This window comes from Scatophagus argus, chromosome 4 (genome assembly GCF_020382885.2).
Source record: "Scatophagus argus isolate fScaArg1 chromosome 4, fScaArg1.pri, whole genome shotgun sequence".
NCBI classification, from domain to species: Eukaryota; Metazoa; Chordata; class Actinopteri; family Scatophagidae; genus Scatophagus; species Scatophagus argus.
Genome location: NC_058496.1, coordinates 13537586 through 13560513, shown reverse-complemented (window position 1 = coordinate 13560513; position 22928 = coordinate 13537586). Strand labels below are relative to the sequence as shown.

Below are 22928 nucleotides of genomic sequence, written 5' to 3'. Positions count from 1 at the left end.
CTCTCTTCCCTTGGCATCACTGAGATGAAATAGCTGCTGTCACAACCCTGGTTTTATTTGTCTTTCTCTGACATTCATTTCATTCATTGTGCTCATGTTTTACCTACACAAAAAAGCTTTGTCCCCAAAGACAGAAAAGAAGATCAGATCTGAATCTCAATCTGTTAAAGATTTGTTATGTGTATTAATGTGAGTCAGGGAACATTAAGAATCTAATAAGAATGTCCTAATCCCACTAACACTGAAGTAAAAACCTCTAAAATACAAGTGAAACTTGGACCAGTAACACTCAAACACCATTAAAGAAATATCATCAAACTTGCTTGTAATAATATTTCATAAAAGTCCTTCAGAACTTTTAAAAATGGAAGGTGATGTTGCCACTTGGAGCCATCAAAGGTTCCTTATTGCAGCCATGGCAAAAAACATGGCAGCACATACGCAAATGCTGCTGCTGCTGCTGGAGTCAAGGGAGGAAGAGGAGACACCTCTCTGAGACTAAGTGTGTGTGGAAAAAATGGTGAAACAGTAGGGAAGGAAACAAGGACAAAGAGTTAAGAAAATGAGGTGACAGGGAGGAAAGGAAGAGGTCATGAAAAAAAGAAGAAAGAAAAGGAAAGATGGATTTATACACCTGATTGGGTTAGCAACAGAACATATTTTCTACAATAAAAGCTAGCATTTATTTGCAAAATTTTCTGCATTTCCATCAAAATATGAGAGAGAGGCTGAAGTAAATGTTGGTGATAAGTGGGACTGCAGTGAATTAAATTACAACTATGCTACAATGAGCCTCTCCCTTCAGACAAAAGACTAACTGTCTGTCAATCACATCTGGACCACTGGGTGGAGCACTAAGTCCATTAACCAGCAAGTACACAAAACCAATATAACCAATATACTGGATCGAGGGAGGTAGGGTAAACTTTCAGCAATAATTAGAACTTGTTTTTTCCCCCCATCAGAACAGTGAGCATGTATATGTGTGTTTTTTAAAGGCAGAAATGGTAGATAAAACAGACACAAAGGGGGGGGGGGGGGGGGGTGTCAGGATATTTCAGGTATGTGTAGAGATTATTAATGGTGGATTGAGGATGTAGAGACATTTGATTAATGAGCATATGCAACTAAATGATCTCTGGGTACTTGACCCCCGGTCAAAGAGTCCCTCTTGGCCACAGGGACCTTGGGAGGCCAGGAGAGGTCCAGAAAGTCAATTCGGCAATCAATTCAAACACTGTTAGTCACACTTGTGCATTCACCACATTGTCAACCCCACCACTCATGACTGGATCCCCCGCCCCTCACCTTTGTCCTGTGGCTGTGTGCTGGCAATGATCCATTTGACCAAGCAGCACTTCATCAGAGCTTTCCGAGAGAACCGTGGCTTCTGCCACTTCCCAGAATCCTTCACTCTGCCTGGTGCAGGCTCCACGCCGTTGGCATCTCCCAGCAGGCTCCCATCAACCACCTTGCCATCTGCCTGGAGGGAACGGAAGGAGGGAGGAGAGAGAGCGCAGGAGAGAGAGAGTTCAGGTCGATATGGAAATTAAACAAACCAGGCTGAGATCTTTAAATTAAGCAGGAGATTATGTGTGTGCCTAGAAAATATGATTAGCCTCTGATCTGGAGGTTTTTTAAAGAGGTTCATAAAGAGTTCAGCTGAGCAGATCCATCGTGTTTTATGAATTTTACTATCTGAGTTTACAAAGTTTGTGTCCAGATTTACTGTCCTCTGTAGCTCTACTTTTTAAGTGGACACATATACTTTAGAAGACAGACAGACAGACAGACAGACAGACAGACGTACAGACAGATAGATAGATCTGATACTTTTAGCTCTTCAGCTGCTAGATTCTGCACTATGTTCAGCAACTTCACTCGCTAACTGAATCAAAAGAGTGAGCTTATAGACACTAAAATACTCCACCAGTAGCTTCAATAGAAGTGAATTATTATTATTATTATTATTATTATTATTATTATTATTATTATTATTATTATTTTTATTAGTAAGCCCTAAAGATGTACCAAATGGTAACATTATGGATTCAACATTAATTGATGTTTGTGAGAATAATGACAACTGGATTTTATTAATTTTACTTCTTGTTTTACTGCTGCTGTGATTTGTACGATTCCTTTTCAAGTGTATAAAATAATCGTCCACCCAACTACCATAAAATAATTACCACACTAATAAAGTGTGGTAATGGCTCTTGGATCCCTTTGCTTGAATTGAGGATTTATAAACCAGCTTCACCATCATGTTGCTGCTTCATTCTACAGGGATTTTTGATTCTTCATTCTTCATCCTATTGTCTTAAAAAAACAAATAAGGATGCATCACATAGTTTGGGTGCCAACATAACAGCTCACCACTAAGCACTGGAGCTGCTGTGGACACAGGAGAGAGAGAGATGATAATTTCCACTTCTTCTACAGATTTGTGATCCACAGTCAGGTTTATCTGGTTAAAATGGACAGCCTAAAGATATAAACCTTGACGTAAGCTTTCCAAGACATCGGGGTGGAGGTGAGGTTACTTCAATGCCCACTCAAATGAATTAAAAGCCTGTTTCAGTTCATTTTCAGATTCAGCTCCAATTTATCATTATGACTCTTACTATGCAAGACCAATCCTCTCCAACTCATTCATATTCAGCGTTCATCTTCTTTCATCAGTGGAGATAAACTTGACATAGACAGGTTTTTGCTCTAATATATTTTTCAATTTCTTTCCGTCATATCTTGGCATCATTTCAGTTTCTTTAGCGGGGAAACACTGATTTGATCTGATGTGATACAATTTAGAGAGAAAGTCCTTTCTCAAATTCTCAAGAAGCTCTATGAAGCTGCTAATGCTGGGCGAATGCAAAACACACAGACTCACACAGAAAACACACACACACAGACAAACACACACTGGAGCAAGTGCAGGGAGGAAGATGAAAGAGGTGAAGACAGAACAAACAGTAGCTCTGTTTACTCTGTAGGGAAGAGAGGAAAGCAAAGGATGACAGAGGGGGAGAAAGGGGGGAGATGGGAGGAGGGAGCACACACACACAGAGGATTTTAAACGGCTATTTGATCCCATGGGAGTCTGACCAGGCAAATCCCTTACTTAAAGTTAGTGAGGGAGAATCAGAAAGGAAAAATAGAGAGAGAAAGAGAGAGCAAAAGAGAAAAATATGTGAGGAGAACAAGGGAGGCTCATGTTCCTGGAAGAACTGAAGTCAATTAGCATCATGAATAACTGGCCTATCTGAAAAGAGGAGCAAAGGACAGCCAGAGGACGGAAAGGACAGAGGATGGGGAAACAGGAGAGATGAAGATATGGAAGCACTTTGCTGGGGCATACATATGCAAGGCCATTTCAGTGCATCTTCCACGTGAACAGATGGATAAAAAGAGCAGAAATGAAAGAGGAGAGGGAAGGAGAGAAGGAAGCCTTTATACACACTCACACACACATGAACACACAGAGTTAAACCGGCTCATAACATAATGAAAACAAACCAAAATGGAAGGAGATGATGGAAACTATTGCATTTATCCCTACATATAGTTATTCACAGATCAACAGTGGCACAGCAGAGAGGAGTAATAAGAAAAAATGGCCCAAGGAATGAGTTCAGAAGTGATTCGCTTCCTCAGAGAAGTAAATTAGAAGAACTGTATTCAATGTGGCTTCTCATCTGAAGGCACACACTGGAAAGTGGAGGCTGTGAAATAAACAGATCCACACACACGCAGTGTAAACACAAGAAAATTCAGAGCTATATTAGTTGTTTATTCACAGAGTGCTGGACACGAAGGCTTTCTTACATTCATAAGACACACGCACACGTGCGCACACACACGCACGCACCATAACAATAAATATGACTAATCCTAACCCTAACTCCACCTCAACCTAACCTTAAAGCAAGCCTTCACCCTAATATTTAATGATTTACATTGTGGACACTTGTGTTTTGTCCCCATAAGTAAGGTGGTTTCCCACAATGTGACTGTGTGAATGGATTTTTGTCCCCTAGAGGAAATCACACACACACACACACTCACTTTCAAATAATATTTTTCATCTTGTGTTCCTTTTCTACGCTTCAGCTGGCTTTGTCCTGGGGCAGCACTTCCCTCTTGTAATGTCTGCACAACATCCTACAACATCCTCTGAACAACCACACACACACACACAGACACACACAGACAAACACATGTCCTATAAGGCTCAAAGCAAACACAGAGTGGTAACGCGGTGCACATCACTATGTTATTCCATAAATAATTAAATATCCGTCGCCTTGTTGGTTCAGTGAATGTTGGTTTACATGAAGCATAAACTCTGGCCTCATTACATGAGGTTTTCTCACTGTTAGTCTACTGTACCTAACAGAGACAGACAGAGGAAGGATCTAAACCAAAACAGAGAGCAACAAAAAGACTTCTACTACTACTACTACAAAAATACAAAAGTAAACTTCAAAGCTATGTAACACTGAATAGAAAATAGTGAGTGGCAAATTAGAATGGTAGAGTGACCAGAAACTGAGAGGGACATTAACCGAGTAACCACAGCCTCACAGTCTGGTCATTGAACCTGGTGGCTCAGAGAAAACAGACTTTTACCCGCAACAGGAGACAGAAACAGAGCAGCACTTCCTGCTTCACTACAAAAAGACAGAAGCTTCAGATTCTTAACGGAAACAAAACTGAAATATCAGGGATCAGCACACGCTCAGTCCAAACTCAAATTCAATATTTGCCTCGGGGAAAGAGCTGACATTGTAATGTAGGAAGCAAAATATGTCAGAGCCTGAGGAAAAACAAGCAGAATAAAACATAAAACTGACCTCTTTAAAAATCCGACTCTTCCTTGTGATTTCATTTTATTGTCTTTTTACTATTGCTGATCAGTTGTTAAACGACATTTCATTTTTAGTTTTTAGCTATTTATTTTTAGTTTTAGGCAGAAAAATCAAAACAATGTGCTTAAAGACACTAAAAAGCTCATAATCTTTGAGTTCCGAGAGTCTGCACAGTCAGGTGATAATTCACAGTAGCACACAGTCATTTAATCAATTGCTTATAAAAATATTGATTAAGATTTATTGATTTGTTCTTTCATTACTATGCCGTGATGTGTAAACCACCATCTTGTCTTTTTCTTATGCTCTGAAATACTTACATCTGTAGCCCACAATACTCTCTGGCAATATTCTATCTAATTATGTCAATCAAGCAAATTTGAGTGGGATGAATGACAGAAGATGAAGCTAGAAGAAAGAGAAGGAGTGATGAACAGGGAATGTCATATTAGGAGCTGGGACTTTCATTAAATGTTTCCTCGTTAGTATAGTGGACAGTATCTCCGCCTATCATGCGGAAGACCAGGGTTCGATTCCCTGACGAGGAGTGCTTCTAATTTGGAGGAAGCGGCTTGAATGGAGGGCTGCTGGTTTGATTCCACTTCCACAGTGGAGTGGAGTGATTGATCCATGCCCCCCCCTCTATTAGTCTGCCGATGTGCCCTTGAGCAAGGCACTTAACCCCTCTCCAATTGCTCGCCTGGCACCTGACATGGCAGCCCACTGCTCCTGTGTGTTTCACTGCATGCTGCATGTGTGTGTGTGTGTAATGGGTTAAATGCAGAGAAAGAATTTCAGTGTATGTAGATAATATGCTGACAAAATAAAGTTTGAAGTTTAATAAGTTATATGTGATTAACATTCTACCAGGCCACAGCAGAGATAAAGCATGTCTCTCTCTCTCAAGTCCAGCTATAATGCTCCAGCTCACGTGAACTTTTCTTATAACTCAGACTCAGAAGTTCAGCATAGGTGCATGACTGCCTCATCAAGGTCAAAATGTGCTTAAATGTGCCATTCCTGAAAGAAATCCTGGAATCACAGAAGAGAGTTTGGTAGACTACTTCAGTTCCTTCTGAAGATACCTTCAGAAGGTCTGAAATTTTATCTTTGTTCACTGCAGGGTAGGACACAGAACATATTGCAGCCAGTTAAGATATACCTTAACAAAGCCCCTCCCCGCTGTGATGTGACAGTGTTTATATCCATCAGGTCTCAATGTGCTAAATGTGTCACGTGTCTGAATAACTTCACACTTCATTTCTTTGTGTCCTCAGAAAATCCAGTCCATTAGATGGATGGTCCCTGAGATATGCACAGGACATACAGACACACAGAGTCTTTGCTTCAGGTGACTACCTGAATGTTTTGTGCATTGTTCTATGCGACTAACATAAGAGAGAGGAGATGAAGGATTCGAGATTTGTTTGACTACAAGCTTAATGGATCAGGGTATTTATTGAAACTGAATCCAAAATGAAACTGTTTATTGAATCCAGTCTTTTCTAATATAAGACACAATAAACAGCCAAGCATTGCTGAGATGCTACCCTACTCTCTCTGCATTCAGAGAGGAAAATATCACACACTTTCCTACATTCAAAGCAGTAGACATAAAAGCAGACATAAGCGTAAAACTATAAATACACTAGACTCAAATGCACACACATTCCCCGATGCACCTCTCTTTACATCTGTCACACATACATACAACATCCACCCACATATCCACGCTGCAGCTCAGTGATATGGCATGCAGAAGCTGCGATAACCCTCAGAACTGGTAAACCAGCAAACCTGGGTCCACTTAAGTGCAGAATTGTTGCATGTTTATACTTTGTGTGTGAGTCCGTAGTAAGACTTATATACTTACTTGAGCACAAGTGGCTTAAACTGAATTAAACAATGTGTTTGTCTGTTCTAACATATTGCTATAATAGTGAGCATGTCTGGCTCTTTGAGCATTTCAAGAGTATAGATTAACAGAATATAGATTAACGACTCTGTCTCGTAATTTATTGGATAGTGGCTGAAAATTATGTGAGTATGTGAGCCAAGCAGTTAACATGGTAATGGTCAGAATGAAATAACAGTTTGAACTTTTGTTTTTCTCTTACTGTAGTAAGAGTAGTTCTCCATTGCAATACTACAACATTACTCTTTATTTCTATATCTCTTACATGGGGATCAGCTGGTGAAGTTGACGTTTTGTTGCGTTGGACATACAGTGTTACTGTTAGCCTGGTTCTTAGCAAGGTATATGTAGCCACCAAGTGCATACACACACTGGTTAGTCCTCAACCTCTCTGTTAATGTTAAAGGTAAAAAAAATGCTGTTGTAATAAAAACAAGAACAAGTGCAACCTCAAGTCCAAAAAACTTAGGTGCTGTGTAAAATGTAAATTAAAAACAGACTGAATCTTGGCAAGTTCTTTCCGGCGATCGACTGAGCCATTCGATGATGCCCGATGATCACGATTCTATCACCTCATACCAATGAACCTGTTCACCATGTTCCAAACTGATATATTTACAAAAATCAGTGAAGTCCCAGTTTCCTGGGAATGGTAACTGGAGCAAATAAGCAGCCAAACAGCATTACTTCGAAAAAAAAAATCCTTCATTTTTCTTTATCTTACTTAACTTTATCTAGCAAAATACCAAACTGCTGAAGATGACTTTTTGCACAGTACCTGTAAACTACAGTCTCAGCTTTTTGTTTGACAAACAAGTTGGAAAGGTCAGATGGGTGCAGCTTTTTCAGCTAATTCATGGAGTGAATGCAACGGGACACTGTGTCATGCGCACTGCTGGAATTAAGACAGCACTCAGGCGGGACTCGCTCCGTATCTGAGTTGGTGTAAAATGTAAGAAAATCACAATATCAATGCAGCTGCTGCAGGGATCACAATCTGTACATGGAGAGTAAAAGAAAATTACTGTCAAAAGTGAATATTACAAAGTATACACACAAAATAACAACAAGTACAAGGTGCACTAATAATGACTGATTACCAGTTCATTCATCGTGGTCAGAAAATTTACTCGAAAATAAAGTTACTGTTCTTACAACAAAACATTTGAAACTCCGTAATTATGTAGTATATTGTATATATTGTATAGTAGTAGTATGAGTAGTAATCCTCATAACCACACTACAAGTCATAAATCTTGCTATGCACAACTTTAGAACATCAAAAATACCAATGGGGGTAACAGCTTCACTACGCTGCACCCACCTCCAGCAACAAAAGCTTTTTTTCCGCTAGGGCAAGACACCCAGCTATGCAGCTGCAGAATAACACCACCAGGGGGCTCCCAAAATTATATAACTATGTAAAGCATATCTATTTTGCAGGAATTCAGTTAGCTTAATAGCTGTTGATTTGTTACCTTACATTTGTAATTTCAGCAAAATGAGCAAACCTGACAGCAGCCCACTGTTAAGGAAAAACTGCTTTGGTCTATCGCTGTCTGAAACCAAGGACACATTGCTTTAACAATTACTAAACATATCAATACTTTGGGACCAACTGTATTACTAGCTAATTGTTACCAGAAAATGTTTTTAAAAAAAGTTATTAAATTTAAGAAAATATTTTTTTCTCTTCACATCCCAAACCAACGGCAACCACAAGCTTCCTTTCTTACGCCTCTCTTTTTCTCTTTCAATCTCTATTTATTGCTCAGCACCCTAAGGAGATCTAATTGATCCACAGGGCGATATTTCAAAGACCTAACCTAATTTTGCTCGGGATGAAAATGAGCTTACACATCAACACATCAGCACTCACATGCACACAATGGCCAGCAATAAACAATAGCAACAATCATTTAATCAGCCGTTCATATTAATACTTATTATTTCTCTTCACCCTGCATGTCAGCACAAATCAGTCCTTCATCCCTCCATCAGCTCACCTCTTCATTCCTTCCAATTTATTTTACAGTCAATCACTCCTTCTCCATCTCTGCTCCTACACACATGCACACACACAACCTCGTCCTCCTCTCCCACCACAATGTCACCTGTCACCAGAGTAAGTGTCCAGGCGAAGCAGAGAGAAACCAGCTGGGATCTAAACATAAGGGAGGTAGACTCAGAGTGTGTTTTTGTGTGTGTGCCTGCCTATGAAGAGAAATGAGGCGAGCAGGCAAGAGGAGGAGCATCTTGACAAGCACTGACAGTACAAAGGCAGAGATACAGTAAATAGTTGATTTAAAAAACCCTTGCACATAAATTCTACCACCTGGGATTCCCTGCAGAGGAAGCAGAGCTGCGTGCGAGACTGAGGCGGACTCAAAGCTCCGCCATGCAGGTGCGAAACTGCAGCGAAGCTGCACGAGAATGACACACTGATTCACTGTTTCAAAGTAAGCTGAAATAAAGCCTCAAGTTACAAAAGGAAGCAAAAAAAGCATGGTGTGTGCTTCCTCAGATTTATACCAGACAATCTGCGTTACAAACTGAACATGGAGTTTGAGAGACGTGGGTGTTTACCTGGCAGAGAAGGACTGACATAAAGATGACTGTATTATGGAAAATGTAGGATCCAGCACTTACGGATTGTGACCAATGCCAGGGATTAAAATTCAGGATATATCTGCTTCTGGGCAGCACGGTGATGCAGGTCTGGGTCCTTCTGTGTGGAGTTTGCATGTTCTCCCTGTGTGGGTTTTCTCTGGGTACTCCAGCTCCCACAGTCCCAAAAACATGCACATTAGGTTAATTGGCTACTCTGCTTTGCCCCAAGGTGTGAGTGTTTGTCTGTCTTTGTTTGTGAGCCCTGCAATTGACTGGCGACCAGTCCAGGGTGAACCCCGCCTCGCGCCTGTAGTCATCTCGGATAGGCTGTAATGTATTTGATATGCAATGTATTTGCATATCAATATATTTATATATATATATATGCACTACTAACAGCTACAGCATAATTAACGCACTCGCTGCACTTGATTGTGGTTAGAGAAAGTCATGCTTTTGGTAAAATAATAAAACATGACGCCAAAGGCTATGATTTAATCTTAATTTAATCTTAAACATATTTAGAATGGGTATTTACATTTTCTTCAAATTGTACTGGCAAATAAGCAGTATATTAAAAAAACGTTTCTATGAGACAGGATTAACAGGGTTAACTTAACTAAACTGGCTGATTTAAATACAAAGCCCACATTTTGGCATTTTTCAAATTAAAAAGAGAACATTCACCATTTGTTCAAATGCCTAACAACATAAGGCTGTTTACATGATAAGGACCTCTGTTGCTTGTGTGAATAATCACTCTAATGTCTGCCTTTTAATAAATCAGGACAATGTTTCCTTCACCTTAACCAAGCAACTTTTTTAACCAAAACCATGGCCGTCCCACCCCAAACCAAGCACTTTAACCAAACCCTCACTCTTGCAAAGGTAAATCTATTTAAACTGAATTTCATAGCTGTTACACAAGAAAATATTGTGTATTTCAGGTCTTTTAGTTTGTCCTATTAGATAAAAAACTAATCAACAAGGAAAACAAACAGTGAAGCTGAAAACAAAAACAACAGAATAACAGGCTCACAGATGGTAGTTTGGATGAGCCAGACTGATGAACTTTTAAATATGCGCCATTCTCTCACCAGCACTGCAACTTGTAACTTTTACTGAGAGTTGACAGAAAATGTCCACATTGCTGTATATAAGACATGGCTGTACAGCTGTACATAATATGCCTCTTTGCATGAAGCCTGCTGCATCCTGGAGAAAATATGAAAGCGGGCTGATGGTCGAGAGCTGATACTATTTGTGTCTCGACTGCTTGAGCTTCTCAGTATGGCTGTCAGTGTGAATCAGTGTGGCTGTGGGAGGATGGCACATCCATATGGACTGCATGCTGTTCGTGTACGAGTGTGTGTGTGTGTGTGTGTGTGTGTGTGTGTTTGACTGAGAGAGTGAGAGAAGGAGAATTATATTGATGTGTGAGCCTTCATGTGGAGAAAGAATTAATACTCTGGGGAGGCTCTGAGCAATAGAGGAGCCATGTTTCAATTATCAGCTCCTCCTCTTTCCCTAACACACACACACACACACACACACACACACACACACACAACAGTCCAAGCCAAGTATATCAGATCCTGTCAATCCTGTTCATATTGGTCAATAAGCACACTGACAGATAATACAGATACTGTGTATGAACGTCACAACACTAAAAGATCAGTCATTGATATTTTACAGCAGCATATTTTTTGCCTTCTAGGTCAATAATACTTTGCTTTTGTGTCGCTTTGTGTGTGCTTCTTCACGCACACAAACTTATATTATGCTTAAGGAAAAAAGAAATTCTTCATTTGGACCAGTTTACCATTTCAAAGCTCATTTACAATGATAAATATGTTCCTTTCTAAAGCCCAGATCCTGAGAAACTACAGTAAGATACAATGATTTCAGCTATTTTAGTGACTAACTGAAAAGACGTGTGTTTTCTGCAACACTGTGACTAAATGCTCTCCTCTGTGTCTGATGTTGAATCAGAAGTGTGTGGAGCCCAACCCTCCCACTTTAAAGGATACAGTTACCAGACCTGTTTAATTATTTAAATCTACCAATCACTCCACCTATTGAACAGGTGGGTTCCTCAGACACTACGTCAGGTGCAGCACAATGCGCTCTGTGTGTGTATGTGTGTTGCCGTCAGCCTGTCTGGCGTGGTGTCACTGATCTGTGCAGGTTGATTGTGAGTGACTGTTTTGATTGACATGCTGCGCTGTGGAAAACTGCAGCCTCAGACTGACTTTCTTAAAGGAAAAGTCCACCATAAAATGTTTGTTATGTGAGCTTTCAAGCCACAGTGAGACGGCAGGTAAAGCTTATTTTTGTTTTGGCATCCCAAGTGTCAACATCTCAATTACAGATACAGATGTTGAAAGTAACTGATGAATAACAAAATACGTAACCTGATATCGGTTGTTTGCACACATGCCTCAAAACAACATGTGTTAACGTAGCAATTTATAACGGGAGCGAAGGAAGACGAAAGAACATGTGTGAAAGAACATGAAGAAGAGGAGGATGATGCAGATGCAAACGCTGCCGGCGGCGCGTACACAGTTTAGTGAATTTATAATCAAAATACAAAAAGGCTTACACAGTGTAGAGACAAGGGTCAAAACCAGATGAGCAGTTCGAACAAACACTATCTGACAAACACTGTCCAAAAAAACAAAAAACAAAAAAAAACACAGCCATTAACAGGCCCACACAAGGAATCAAGCACAAAGGAAAAAACACTTGGGGAGGGAGGAACAAAAGACGTTTAAAAAATGAGTGAAACACATACAGAATGAATACACCAGGGAGGACAGGCTAATAAGAGACAGATGAAACTAGCCATAATCAATAATCACAAAAGCACGGAAACTAACAAGGGCAGGAAGCATAAAGCAGAAGATGACATGTTAGGAAATGAACTTTCAAAATAAAACAGGAAACAAGTAGCTTTATACCCAAAGCCTCGACAGAACTTGAACACATTAGATGGATGTTTGTCCTGTCATTATTGTTCCCTAACAAAAGTAACATCATCACAAAGACAAAGTCTCCCTGTCCTCACTAATTAAAAAAAAATGTAACCTTAAATAAGAACTTATTTTAAACCGCGATATTTCCCTGAACCTAACCAAGTCATTTTAGTGCCTAAACCCGCCCAAACCTTAACCACAGAATTGTCACATCATAAAACAGATTTATTTTAGTTTAATTTAACAGCTTGTGAAGTCACAAGCAAATGATGTTGTCCTGTCAATCCCAAAACGCTTCTATGTGTCGTTCTAGACCGTACTGAAGAAATTACGTGTTTTGTCGTTCAGTTTGAAGGACCTGTTTGGGTCATCCAGGGAAAAAAAGGCCAGAACACCCGCACACAACATGCTGAGATCTGAGTTAAATGCAGCTCATATTTTTCACTCAACCGAAAGAACACCAGCATGCATTCAGTAAACCAGACATGAATCTTTAAAGCCCACTCCTTCTGGACACATAAGACAGGTTAAAGTATGAGGCTGTGGAGGATAAAGATATTCCATATGTTTGCTGTGGTCAACAAATCCCATCAAAAGACCAAACCCATCAGAGTATTAATCTGGATTTAGGCCTGACGCAAGGGGTCAACAAGAGTAGGTTTTCATCATCAGGTACCACCAAAACACCAGACATATGTTATCAGACCATACTCTGATTTAAATATAACTTCTTGGCTTTACTTTGAGAATCTTCTCAGTCTCAATCCAGAACTGAGTTACTGAACTGAATACAATGGTGAGTTGAGGGTCTGCAGGGGAAATACCAGATGTGTGTTAAAAAGGAATATGTTGAAGACCTTTTTTTTAACTTTTTCAGTGTCTTCACTATCCCCTATCTGCATCAACCAGTCACAGTTCTTGTGGTCTGCGCGTGGTTCCTCTGTAGGACATACAAATATAAATAAAGCTTTTGGTCTGCCTTTCAGCACTTTCCAAGTTCACCAGCCTGTTTATGTCTCTTCTGCATCCCCATTAGTTCCTAGTGAAGGAACATGTGACTCAGTGCAACAGATTGTCAAAATTATGTGTTGATGATAATATATATTTGGACTACAGTGGAGGTCTATGACACAGTGGAATAAGACACATCAGCCTTTGGCTATGCAGACAACACTGGATGGTGGACAGAGCTGAGCCTTTTTTCAAATTGATGGCAAAATTGATGCTTTTAATGATTTTATATGTTTGAGTTTATTAGGAGTCTTGGTGACAGCTACTATGATCTCAGAATGGGCGAACAACTACAAACCCTATTGATCATACAGCCAATCTTTGTCCATAAAAAAGAAAGAAATAAAAAAAATAGTGAATGAGTCACACACTCAAATATCAGGCGCCCAGATGCCTCACAGCGTGATTTAATTCAAACACTTCCATGTCAATACCCAGAGAGGAGAAAAGAGAAAAATCAAAATGTTGAGGCCGAGGTGCCGCAGCAGTCGGATTATAGCAGGTGTCATACTGGTGCTAATAATGGCAGCTATAACCAGTCATTTATACAACATGCTTCCAGCTGACACGGTTAATGTTAAATTTGACTTATGTTTGGCATTTACATACTAGAGAGAGATAGACAGGTTCAGTTAGAATACAAATAAATAAATAAAAGAAAAATTACAGCTGAAACGACCGGTGATCAGCCACTCTATTGATACACGTTACTGACTAATTGCTGAGTTTGCTTTTTAAACAAAGATGCTGAACTCTGTTTAGTTCAGGGATCTCAAATGTTATGATTTCAAAGTTACAGACATTACCTTGGAAGGTACCTTTTAAGCAAAATAACAGAAATTCTTTGACTTAAATGTATATATTTTCTGATTTCCTTCTTCTGTACGGACAACCTAAATCTCTTTGGGATTTTGTCCAGACTTTTTAAAACATCACCAACAGCTCTGGCCACTTCTGATGACTATTTTCTTTTTCACAGTTTGTTGACAACATTTTTTTTTCCTAAACCATGAACAGATAAATTGAGGAAGCAGTTCGTAGATGAGACTAATCCACAAATTTAAAAAAAAAAATCCAGTGGCTACAGGCCTAATAAAAAGTAATACTGGGAAGCCATTACAAACAAGCACAAGGAACATAGTGAATCAAAGATGTGAAAAACAGAAAAAGAAGTGCAGATGCATGCAAAAAAAAAAGCTCCCACACACACAGTGAAGCCTGCAGACCTCAGCTCTCCATCTGATTATGTTTGTGTGATTTATTGACCGATTTACTGACTGACAGGCAGACTCGTTGAGTGACTGACGATGCGCCTCATCATTCACAGAGCAACTTTGCCTCGTCCTCACATCCAGTCAGGACCTCACCACTAATTACTGTGTGTGAGTGTGTCCAGATATGAGATGCTAATCCAGAGGTGCGTGCGTGCGTGTGTGTGTGGAAGACCATTTGTCTCCTGTCACTGATCTGTGCATCTGTGCACAAACAAACAAACAAGATAAACTCTAAGACTGAACGCAGGTTGCAGCTTCCTTTCTCCAAGTAAACAATGTGCAACCATGTGAGAGGAGCTGCCATCCTTCCTAAGGGGACTTAATTTGCATCTGCACCATCAGGTTTTAAAGCTCACTGAGAAAAACATTGACAGAGGGAGAAGCTCAACCAGAAACAGATAATTCTGGGAGCCTTAATGAGCGGTTCCGTGCAAGGTGTTGGAAGTCACTTAGGGGAGGCTGGGCTTTCCCTTTACTGTCTATTGCCTTGGATTTAAGGCTGTTTGCTTGTTGATGAGGACGGAGCTGCTGAATTGTTTCTTTAGACAGGAGCAGATGCTGAATTGCAAGCACAATCCCCCTTCTCTTCCCAGAATTGAGGATTTGAGGCAGACTGCGGATTTTACGGAAACGTGAAACAAAAGGAGCCACATAATGAGGTATCGGCTATGAAAAAAAAAAGAAAATATTAGAAAAACTCACAGATATATCACACATGCTAAAAAGTGGACGTAGTGAGAGGGAGGAGAAGTCACGGTGCAAGACGTGATGCCAAGTGACACCTGAAGCCGTGTGCAGAGAAGCGTCTCCTATGCAGTTACATAACTTCACTCCGAAAGTCAGCTTTCGGCAAAAGTGGGAGAAAATGAGCCGCTGAGGGTCGTGAAGGAATTTAAAAAATATTAAGGTAAAAACAGAAATTTAGCCAACAAGTAGGCTGTCGAGCAGATCCGGGCTGCTGTTGATTTAACTTAAGACGCGCGCTTTTGCTTTTGCCAGCTTGCAGCTAAAATATCCTTTTATCCTACATGAGAAAAGACACGGGTTACAGCCTTTCTATTTGTGTCTTACCTGCATCTTTCCCTTTGTTGTAACGGCGACACTGGTGGCGGATTTCTGCCCGAATGTGTCCTCTCTGCGCGGACCCTCAGCCTCCAACTGCCGCTCCGCTGGATGCGAAGGAATGTGCGCACACACACACACGTTTACACACACAGGGAGATATGGAGGAGGAGGGTGGGGGTCGGGCTGGAGGTGGAGTGAGGGGTGTAGCCACAGAGAGAGCAAGTGGACCTTCTTCTTTTAAAATAATGCGAAGACAAATCAACAGGCTTGCAGCGGGTCAGCAGCCTCAAACGCAACCTGCAGGGGGGACACCTGGAACATCAGCCAGTGTTCAGTGGTTTATTCTCACCTGTATGCTTTTCCTGTCTGTCCTGCAGTAGCAGTAATTTTTCCCTTTATAAAGGTGTTATAAACTAATGGCCTTATTACGTAATCTACTAATACTTTACAGGCCAGTTATAAGCCGCCAAGAAGAAAGAGGTTCACTTTGGCGTTCATTCTCCGCCATCATGACTCTTATTATGCCTTTTTAGCTCTTTATCATGAGGAAGACCCCTCCCATGGACCTTTCAGCCTGCTGCTTGTGACACCCCTCTTGTTCAGTATTTATAAGAATCATGTGAACACTTCATAAATTCTTTATACCATACCATAATGCAGTTGTAAGATTAAAAATTGCAACTTTGATCTCCATTCCAGCATCCATAACTGATGAACAGTTAAGGAATTATTGGCAATGTACTACAGCACACCTCTAATGACATAAGACATACAAAGTGTGTGTCCTATAGCGAATTATAAACAGTTTATTAGTTCTTTATGTACTGATTGCATATGGCATGAGTTTGCCGCATCCGGATGGACTAATTTGCTAATTACTGTAAGAAATCTTTAGTGACAGCTTTAATTGCAGGTGACTTACAAAGATTTGCTAGTGAGAGACTTGACAGTCGTAACAGTGTTATGAAGATAAACTCCAGCAAGATCTGGCAACCCAGAACTTTTTCTAATGGCTTATAACTGCTATATACAGCATTAATAAATCATTATTAATTCATATTGATTACAACTTATCAAATACCTTAAGAATTATCTTACATAGTTTTAAGTTTCATTCAGGTCAACATCCATGTAATAAATTTTGCTTTAATTACGCGTCCGGTTTGGGTAAACACCATCAGAGAGGATTCAGCGTTATGTAATTTTTGACACTACAATTTGTTGGGATGTTTTTGGATTACATTTATAGTAATGAGATTTACAACAGTACCTGAAGTCAGCATCTTAACAAAAGAGACAAATTCTTCACTATTTTGACCTTTTTCATTCATCTTTCCTTTCCTTTCCTCTGTGATCACTGAGTCCAATTGCACGATGTCAGGGAGGGAGGTCCTCTGCGTGTGTGTGTGTGTGAGTGTGTGTGTGTTGCATTAGATTACACTATGTGATTGTCATTACAGCAATTGGTACAGAAATGCAATTACAGCCCTGCTGGAGAATCCGTGTGCTCGGAGAGGAACTGAATCAATTTAGGTGACCTTGGCTCTCTGGGAAGCTGCCCAAAGCGAAGAGAGAGAAAGAGAAAGACAGAGAGAGAGAGAGAGAGACAGAGGGAGACTGTAGCAAGATGCTAAATAGCAATGAAGTCAGGTCAAACATCCTCACACATAACATTGATTGCATAGTGAACAGCCAAGAAATATAAATAGCCTGCAGGATGAATGAGGGAAGCCATCTGTCTAACAAAAGCGTGTGGTATTTGCACATTTCCATATGTCTTTACAGGAGTCTGGCAGTACTGCAGAGATCATTGTGGGTAAAAAACACTTTCACATGGGGTTCAGTCTCGGGGTTTGCTGTATGTCAACCATCAGAAAGAGAATTACCTTTCTGTTGGTTGCCTTTTGTTCTAAGAAATTATGCTGGATGTAGTTGTGGTGAAGAGAAAAGTTGGAAATTATCACATGGAGGTATATAATGTAATATACACAGATTCATACTTTTTCTCCTTAAAACACCACACCACAAACACACACATCACTTCAACTGGCCGTTAAAAATTTTTGCATCTTGCCAAGGGTGGATAAATTAGATTGCTACTTTTAATTTGTTGTTTAAGGAGTCAAAAATGAGAAGACCAAACATTAGAACTCCACCCAACACTGTTAAACCCAGTCAAATAGAAAATCCCACAGTGCTGGAAACATACAGCATATAACACGAACAGATGGAAGGAGGGGAGCAGCAGACTGTTATAAGGATAAACAATCAATTCAACACAAATCCATTAATTTTATACATGAACAAATGTTAGGGAGGACCACATTGCAATTAATCATCTGGGGAAATGAAGACTGTCAGCTCCAAGTTTTCATCAAGTGTGTTATACAGCACATGGCTGCAGATTCACCATGTATTAATTAGCTAATTAGTCAGACATTTGAAGATGGATCAATATGTGCTATGTGAACACTATATAAACGTAATCAATTCTGACCCAGATCCTCTCTATAAGGCAGTGCTGCAATAGTATGGAATAATGCAGGACCCACAGTTGATACAACAAATGTAGTAATTCGATATGTCATCATAAAACACCAACGGACACAGTAAACTTACAGGGATGTGCAGGCACCCTGGGTTCTGAGTAAGTAATGGAGCCTTCTGGGCATCAGTACAGGGCTCTAAACTGACCCAGAGTCAGTCCCAGAACCCATCAAATCCATTTTCAACATCTTGAAGGATTTTTCATTTTAATTGAGTGTAATCAGTCAATAAACTGTGCAGTCTGCTTTGTCAGACAGATATTAGTGTTAGAGGTTTAATACAACTGCAGCAGAGAAATGCCCAAATTTGACATGTTTGACAAGTCTAGACTTATCTTGAACTTATCTGTTCTTTGATGAAATAATTTTGTATTTGCTAGTGGAAGAATTACTCACATTATTCACTTTCATTACCAATACAACAGTGTGCGGCATAGACAAAAGTATCCAGACAAGGGTATTTCAGGGGTTGGACTCAGCCTTTTACCGTACTTCTAGTGAAGGGAAATCTTAATGCTTCAGCATACCAAGACATTTTGGACAATGTCTTTGTGGCAACGGTTTGGAGAAGGCCCCTTTCTATTCCAGCATGACTGTGCCCCAGTGCACAATGCAACATATATGAAAATATGGTTGGATGAGTTTAGTGTTGAAGAACTTGACTGGCCCCACAGAACCCTGACCTCAACCCCATCAAACACCTTTGGGATGAACTGTAATGGAGACTGTGAGTCAGACATTTTGGTCCAACATCAGTGCTTGACCTTCCAAATGCTCCATAACATGAATGTGCAAAAATTCCCACAAAAAACACTCCAAAATCTTGTGCAAAGTCTTCCCAGAAGAGTGGAAGCAGTTATAGCTGCAAAGCTGTCCATGTATTAAGAATGCAACATCATTAAAGTCCCTATTGATGTAACGGTCAGGTGTCCCAATACCTTTGTCTATATAGTGTATAAATACTCTGTTAAAAGTTACTTTAAAAAAAGTTTATCCAGGACATAGAGATTTACCATGCTCATTGTTAATATTTTGAGGATATGCAACTCAGTACATCAAGTCAGGTCTCCTTGGAGGGGTCAGAAGTCTTGTTCTTCAAGTTTTCCTAAAGTGGCTTCTAACAAAGTGGATTTCTTATCTTATCTCAAATCTGTCAGTATCCTCGTACTTATCTCGCACGTCATCTCCGTCTCCACCTCTCCTCTCTCATCTTGTTTTCCTCTTTATCTCCACCCAAACACCCTCACCCACCCACCAACACATACACACACACCTTTAAACAATTCATTTATGTCCACATAAAAGACAACAGTAACCAGTCACAAATATTGGCGGAGAAATAGAGCACATCCGCGAGATCATAAACCGATGACATACTGCAGGTCTAACTCAGCCAGCCAACTTAGCTAACTAGCCAGTCATTTAGCCCCCTTTTTGGGCATCATGAGTTGTTGAAGCTCTCTGATAACCAATGTGTGAGTATGTCATAGGATGCCAAATATGAAAACAAACATTATGCACCTATTACACCTATTATTTCTGGGAGGGTGTTTGGGAGTGGTTGGCTTTTAATGCCCTTAGTCATCCAGGGTTTCTCCAGGCTGAGTCAGAGGTGCAGACCACCTCTAAAACAAACTCTGACAAACACACACTTGCTCTATTTACTGACCACTATAACATCTGGTGATGAAAGTGGTGCATAAAATATGTCCTATGATGTGAAATCCACATGCTGGTATAAATTTGTTTGGTACCCACAGCCCTCCCTCCTACTGGGGATGAAAAATAATATCACGGATGCTGTGTGTATTGAGTCCAAGCCTCTTTTGCACAGAGCTCACTGTTTTTGGCATTGGTTTCATTTAGCACCGTCTGCCGTATGTGGACGTTGGGCGACAGATGTTGCACCTGTCAGATAGCTTCTAGTTTCATCGTCAGTGTCAATGGGCATCAGTCACTAGATGTAAACTCAGGCACAATGATGTTAACTTGATCTTTCCTTTCTCCTGCCATGCTGAATTTATGTCCAAGATAAGTGTATGTCATATGGAGGGAGTGAACATGTGTGGATTTTGTTGTTATTGTACTCACAGGGCAGGCAACGTTGCTAACAATTCCCTCCTCTGCTCCCCCTCTGGAAGAGAACAGCTCATTTTGTGTCCAGGCCAGACCATTTTGAGAAATGAATCTGTCCTGGTGAACATGTTCTTAATTAGACTCTCGTCTCTAGAGGCTAGCTGGACGTCATCTGCATAGCCCTGTACTGGATTGGGGGAGGTTACATTTTGTGTGTGTGTGGGTGTGTGTTGGACGGGGAGTGGGGAGGTGGGGAGCATATCTGACAAGGTGTTGGGTGCCTAAATTATTTTCTGCGGATTACTTTGATAAAGGAGTCTCTGTATGTGGTACATCCTTCACTATGTCAGTGCTCGGGGAAGCTGTGTTTCCTCTGGTGACCTGATCATGAGTCCGGAACTCACATCTAAAATCAAGAAAGACCAGCTACAGTTTGCAGAACATGTGTCCATTCACACGTTGAATACTGATGCATGCCTTCTGCTTGGTGGACAAGATGCCAGCATCCACCAGCCACAGGAGGACTCTGGCCAGTATGCACTTCATGTATACCTTATAGATGGTGGGAAGGAGGGAAATATTTCTCCAGCTTGATGGATTTTCAAGGATGTTGACTTTTTGGGGGGATACGATGTACTAATGTACCTTTCCATGGATCTGGTTCAATTTCCTACCCATGTAAACACACACACACGAATGTACACAGACCATTGGATTTGTCTTCCTTATAGTGTGGAAAGAACACAGTTATCAGAGAGAATGGCTCACTAGGACAAACAATCAGCGCAAGGGTCAACTCCACCTGAACTCACACCAAATAAACATGGTGGAAGCAGCTCTGGCTGAAGATCATCAGTGGCTCTCTGATCCCAGGGGATGTAAGATGGTTGAATGGGGCCGGTCACACACACTCCCCGAGGATATCCATAGTCTCTGCAGAAGTGGAGGAGAGACGGCATCAGGCAAACAAGCAAGAAACACAGTGTGAGAGGAGAGACAAATGTGGAGGTAATGCTGAGTGCTCTCACAGGAGGGACACTGTGACTGGAGTATTTCAATATGATCATATAAAAGCTACAGGTGTGTGCGACTGCATGTAACCACCGATATGTGTTTTAATCCTTTACCCTTGCACCTTTGATCAAGACTTAACCTTTTTGTGAATGTTACAGAGCATTATGGGATGTAATCAGATGTGGTAGAGCTGTATGGGAGTATTTGTTATATTTCTCGGCTTGTGTGTTCAGGTTTGTCCTTTGTCTGTTTGCTTGTGGTTCACTTGTCTTCCAAGGTCCATTCATACTGTATATTGTCCTTCTGATTTTGTATGTCATAATTTCCGTCACCTCTGCACATACATCTATTGGATGTCCATCCTTGAAAAGCGACGAGCAATGTTTCTGTGAGGTTTTGTGGAAGATCATAAAGAGTTCAGTGTAGATTAGTTTTTATTCCCCAAAGTCAAGGACAATAAAACCAAGATGATGTCTGGACAGCATCTGATCTAACATGAGAAAAGCATTCGTACTACCTGAAAGCCTTCGTTACATCTTTAAATAACACAGCTGTTTTGTCATTTTAATGGTGACATAGCATTACATCAGTTTCTTATCTTCACAATGTCAACCAGCATGTTTGCCAGATTCTGTCGTACCATCTTATCAGGGCAGTGTGTGCCAAATGGGTACACACTGGCCTTGGACTGCCTCCTCTCATGCAGTTACTTTGTGTCTCAACCTTTTCTGCCTCAAAAATAAACTAAATCATTCATGGATATTATAAGTTTCTCCCCTCATTCCTCGTTATGACATCTTTGTAATTTCTGAATGTGGGCTATATAAATAAAACTATACTTGACTTAGAAAAACTGCTTCATACAAAGGAAGCTGCCTGTCATCTGAAAGTTTAATGTGAACGAGGGGAGACATTCAAGGAGGTACATAAGAACAAAATACAACAAAAAGACAACACATATGACTTTTTGCTATCTTCTATATCTTACCTCATCAGATGGCTCATTTGTCTGTCATTCATGTGACTCCACTGGTGTACGTCTGCCATTTTCTACTGGGATCATCTATATACAGTATCTGCAAGACATGTATTATCAAAAATCAGTCTGTTTGTTTCAACTGTTATTAGAAACTCAATGAGTTTCGGGCTGTCACCTGAGTCATATTATAGCAGAATTATCTTTTCTAAAGAAAGCAGAGCTGTTCTAACTGGTAATCCACAGTGAACAGGACTCAAACAGTAGTCTAGTCTAGCTAAAAACTCACACAGCATAGAAATCTCAAGCAAACTAACCCTGAAGGGATAATGGCAGAGGCAGAGTCAAAAGCACAAATCCAATAAAAAACAACCGAGAAAGAGGAATTGCAAATACTAAGACAAGCTGTCACAGGGGAAAGACACAGCATAGTTTAAATACACTAAGGGGACGCAGGTGAAACCAATCAGGGCGAGGCAAGAGGCAGGAAGTGGGAGGGTCAGAAAGGGTCTGAAATGAGAGACCAGGTGGGTAACAAAACAAAACAGAAACTTCAAACAGGAACTTTAAACAAAAAATCCAAAGCGTT

The 22928-nt window shown here is 40.4% G+C and overlaps 1 protein-coding gene and 1 non-coding gene across 7 annotated transcripts in view; one reads left to right on the top strand and one right to left on the bottom strand.

Moving 5' to 3' along the window:
- Positions 1–22715, bottom strand: part of kcnip3b (Kv channel interacting protein 3b, calsenilin) — a 52562-nt gene extending 29847 nt beyond the window's left edge. For 2 of the 6 annotated variants that reach the window (XM_046387917.1, XM_046387918.1), the window contains exons 1-4: positions 22657–22715; positions 22352–22439; positions 21152–21282; positions 1309–1479 (exon numbers count right to left, since the gene is read on the bottom strand). In XM_046387917.1, coding sequence (XP_046243873.1) covers positions 1309–1479; positions 21152–21282; positions 22352–22410 — 361 coding nt within the window. In that variant the 5' untranslated portion in view covers positions 22411–22439; positions 22657–22715. Of the gene's footprint in view, positions 1–1308; positions 1484–9435; positions 9568–15733; positions 16025–21151; positions 21285–22351; positions 22440–22656 lie in introns of those variants that run through there. The other 4 variants (XM_046387919.1, XM_046387921.1, XM_046387922.1 and 1 more) reach the window with 4 other exon arrangements.
- Positions 5348–5419, top strand: trnad-auc. Its single transcript has one exon. It is a non-coding gene; the product is annotated as a tRNA-Asp (tRNA).
- Positions 22716–22928: the final 213 nt, after the last annotated feature.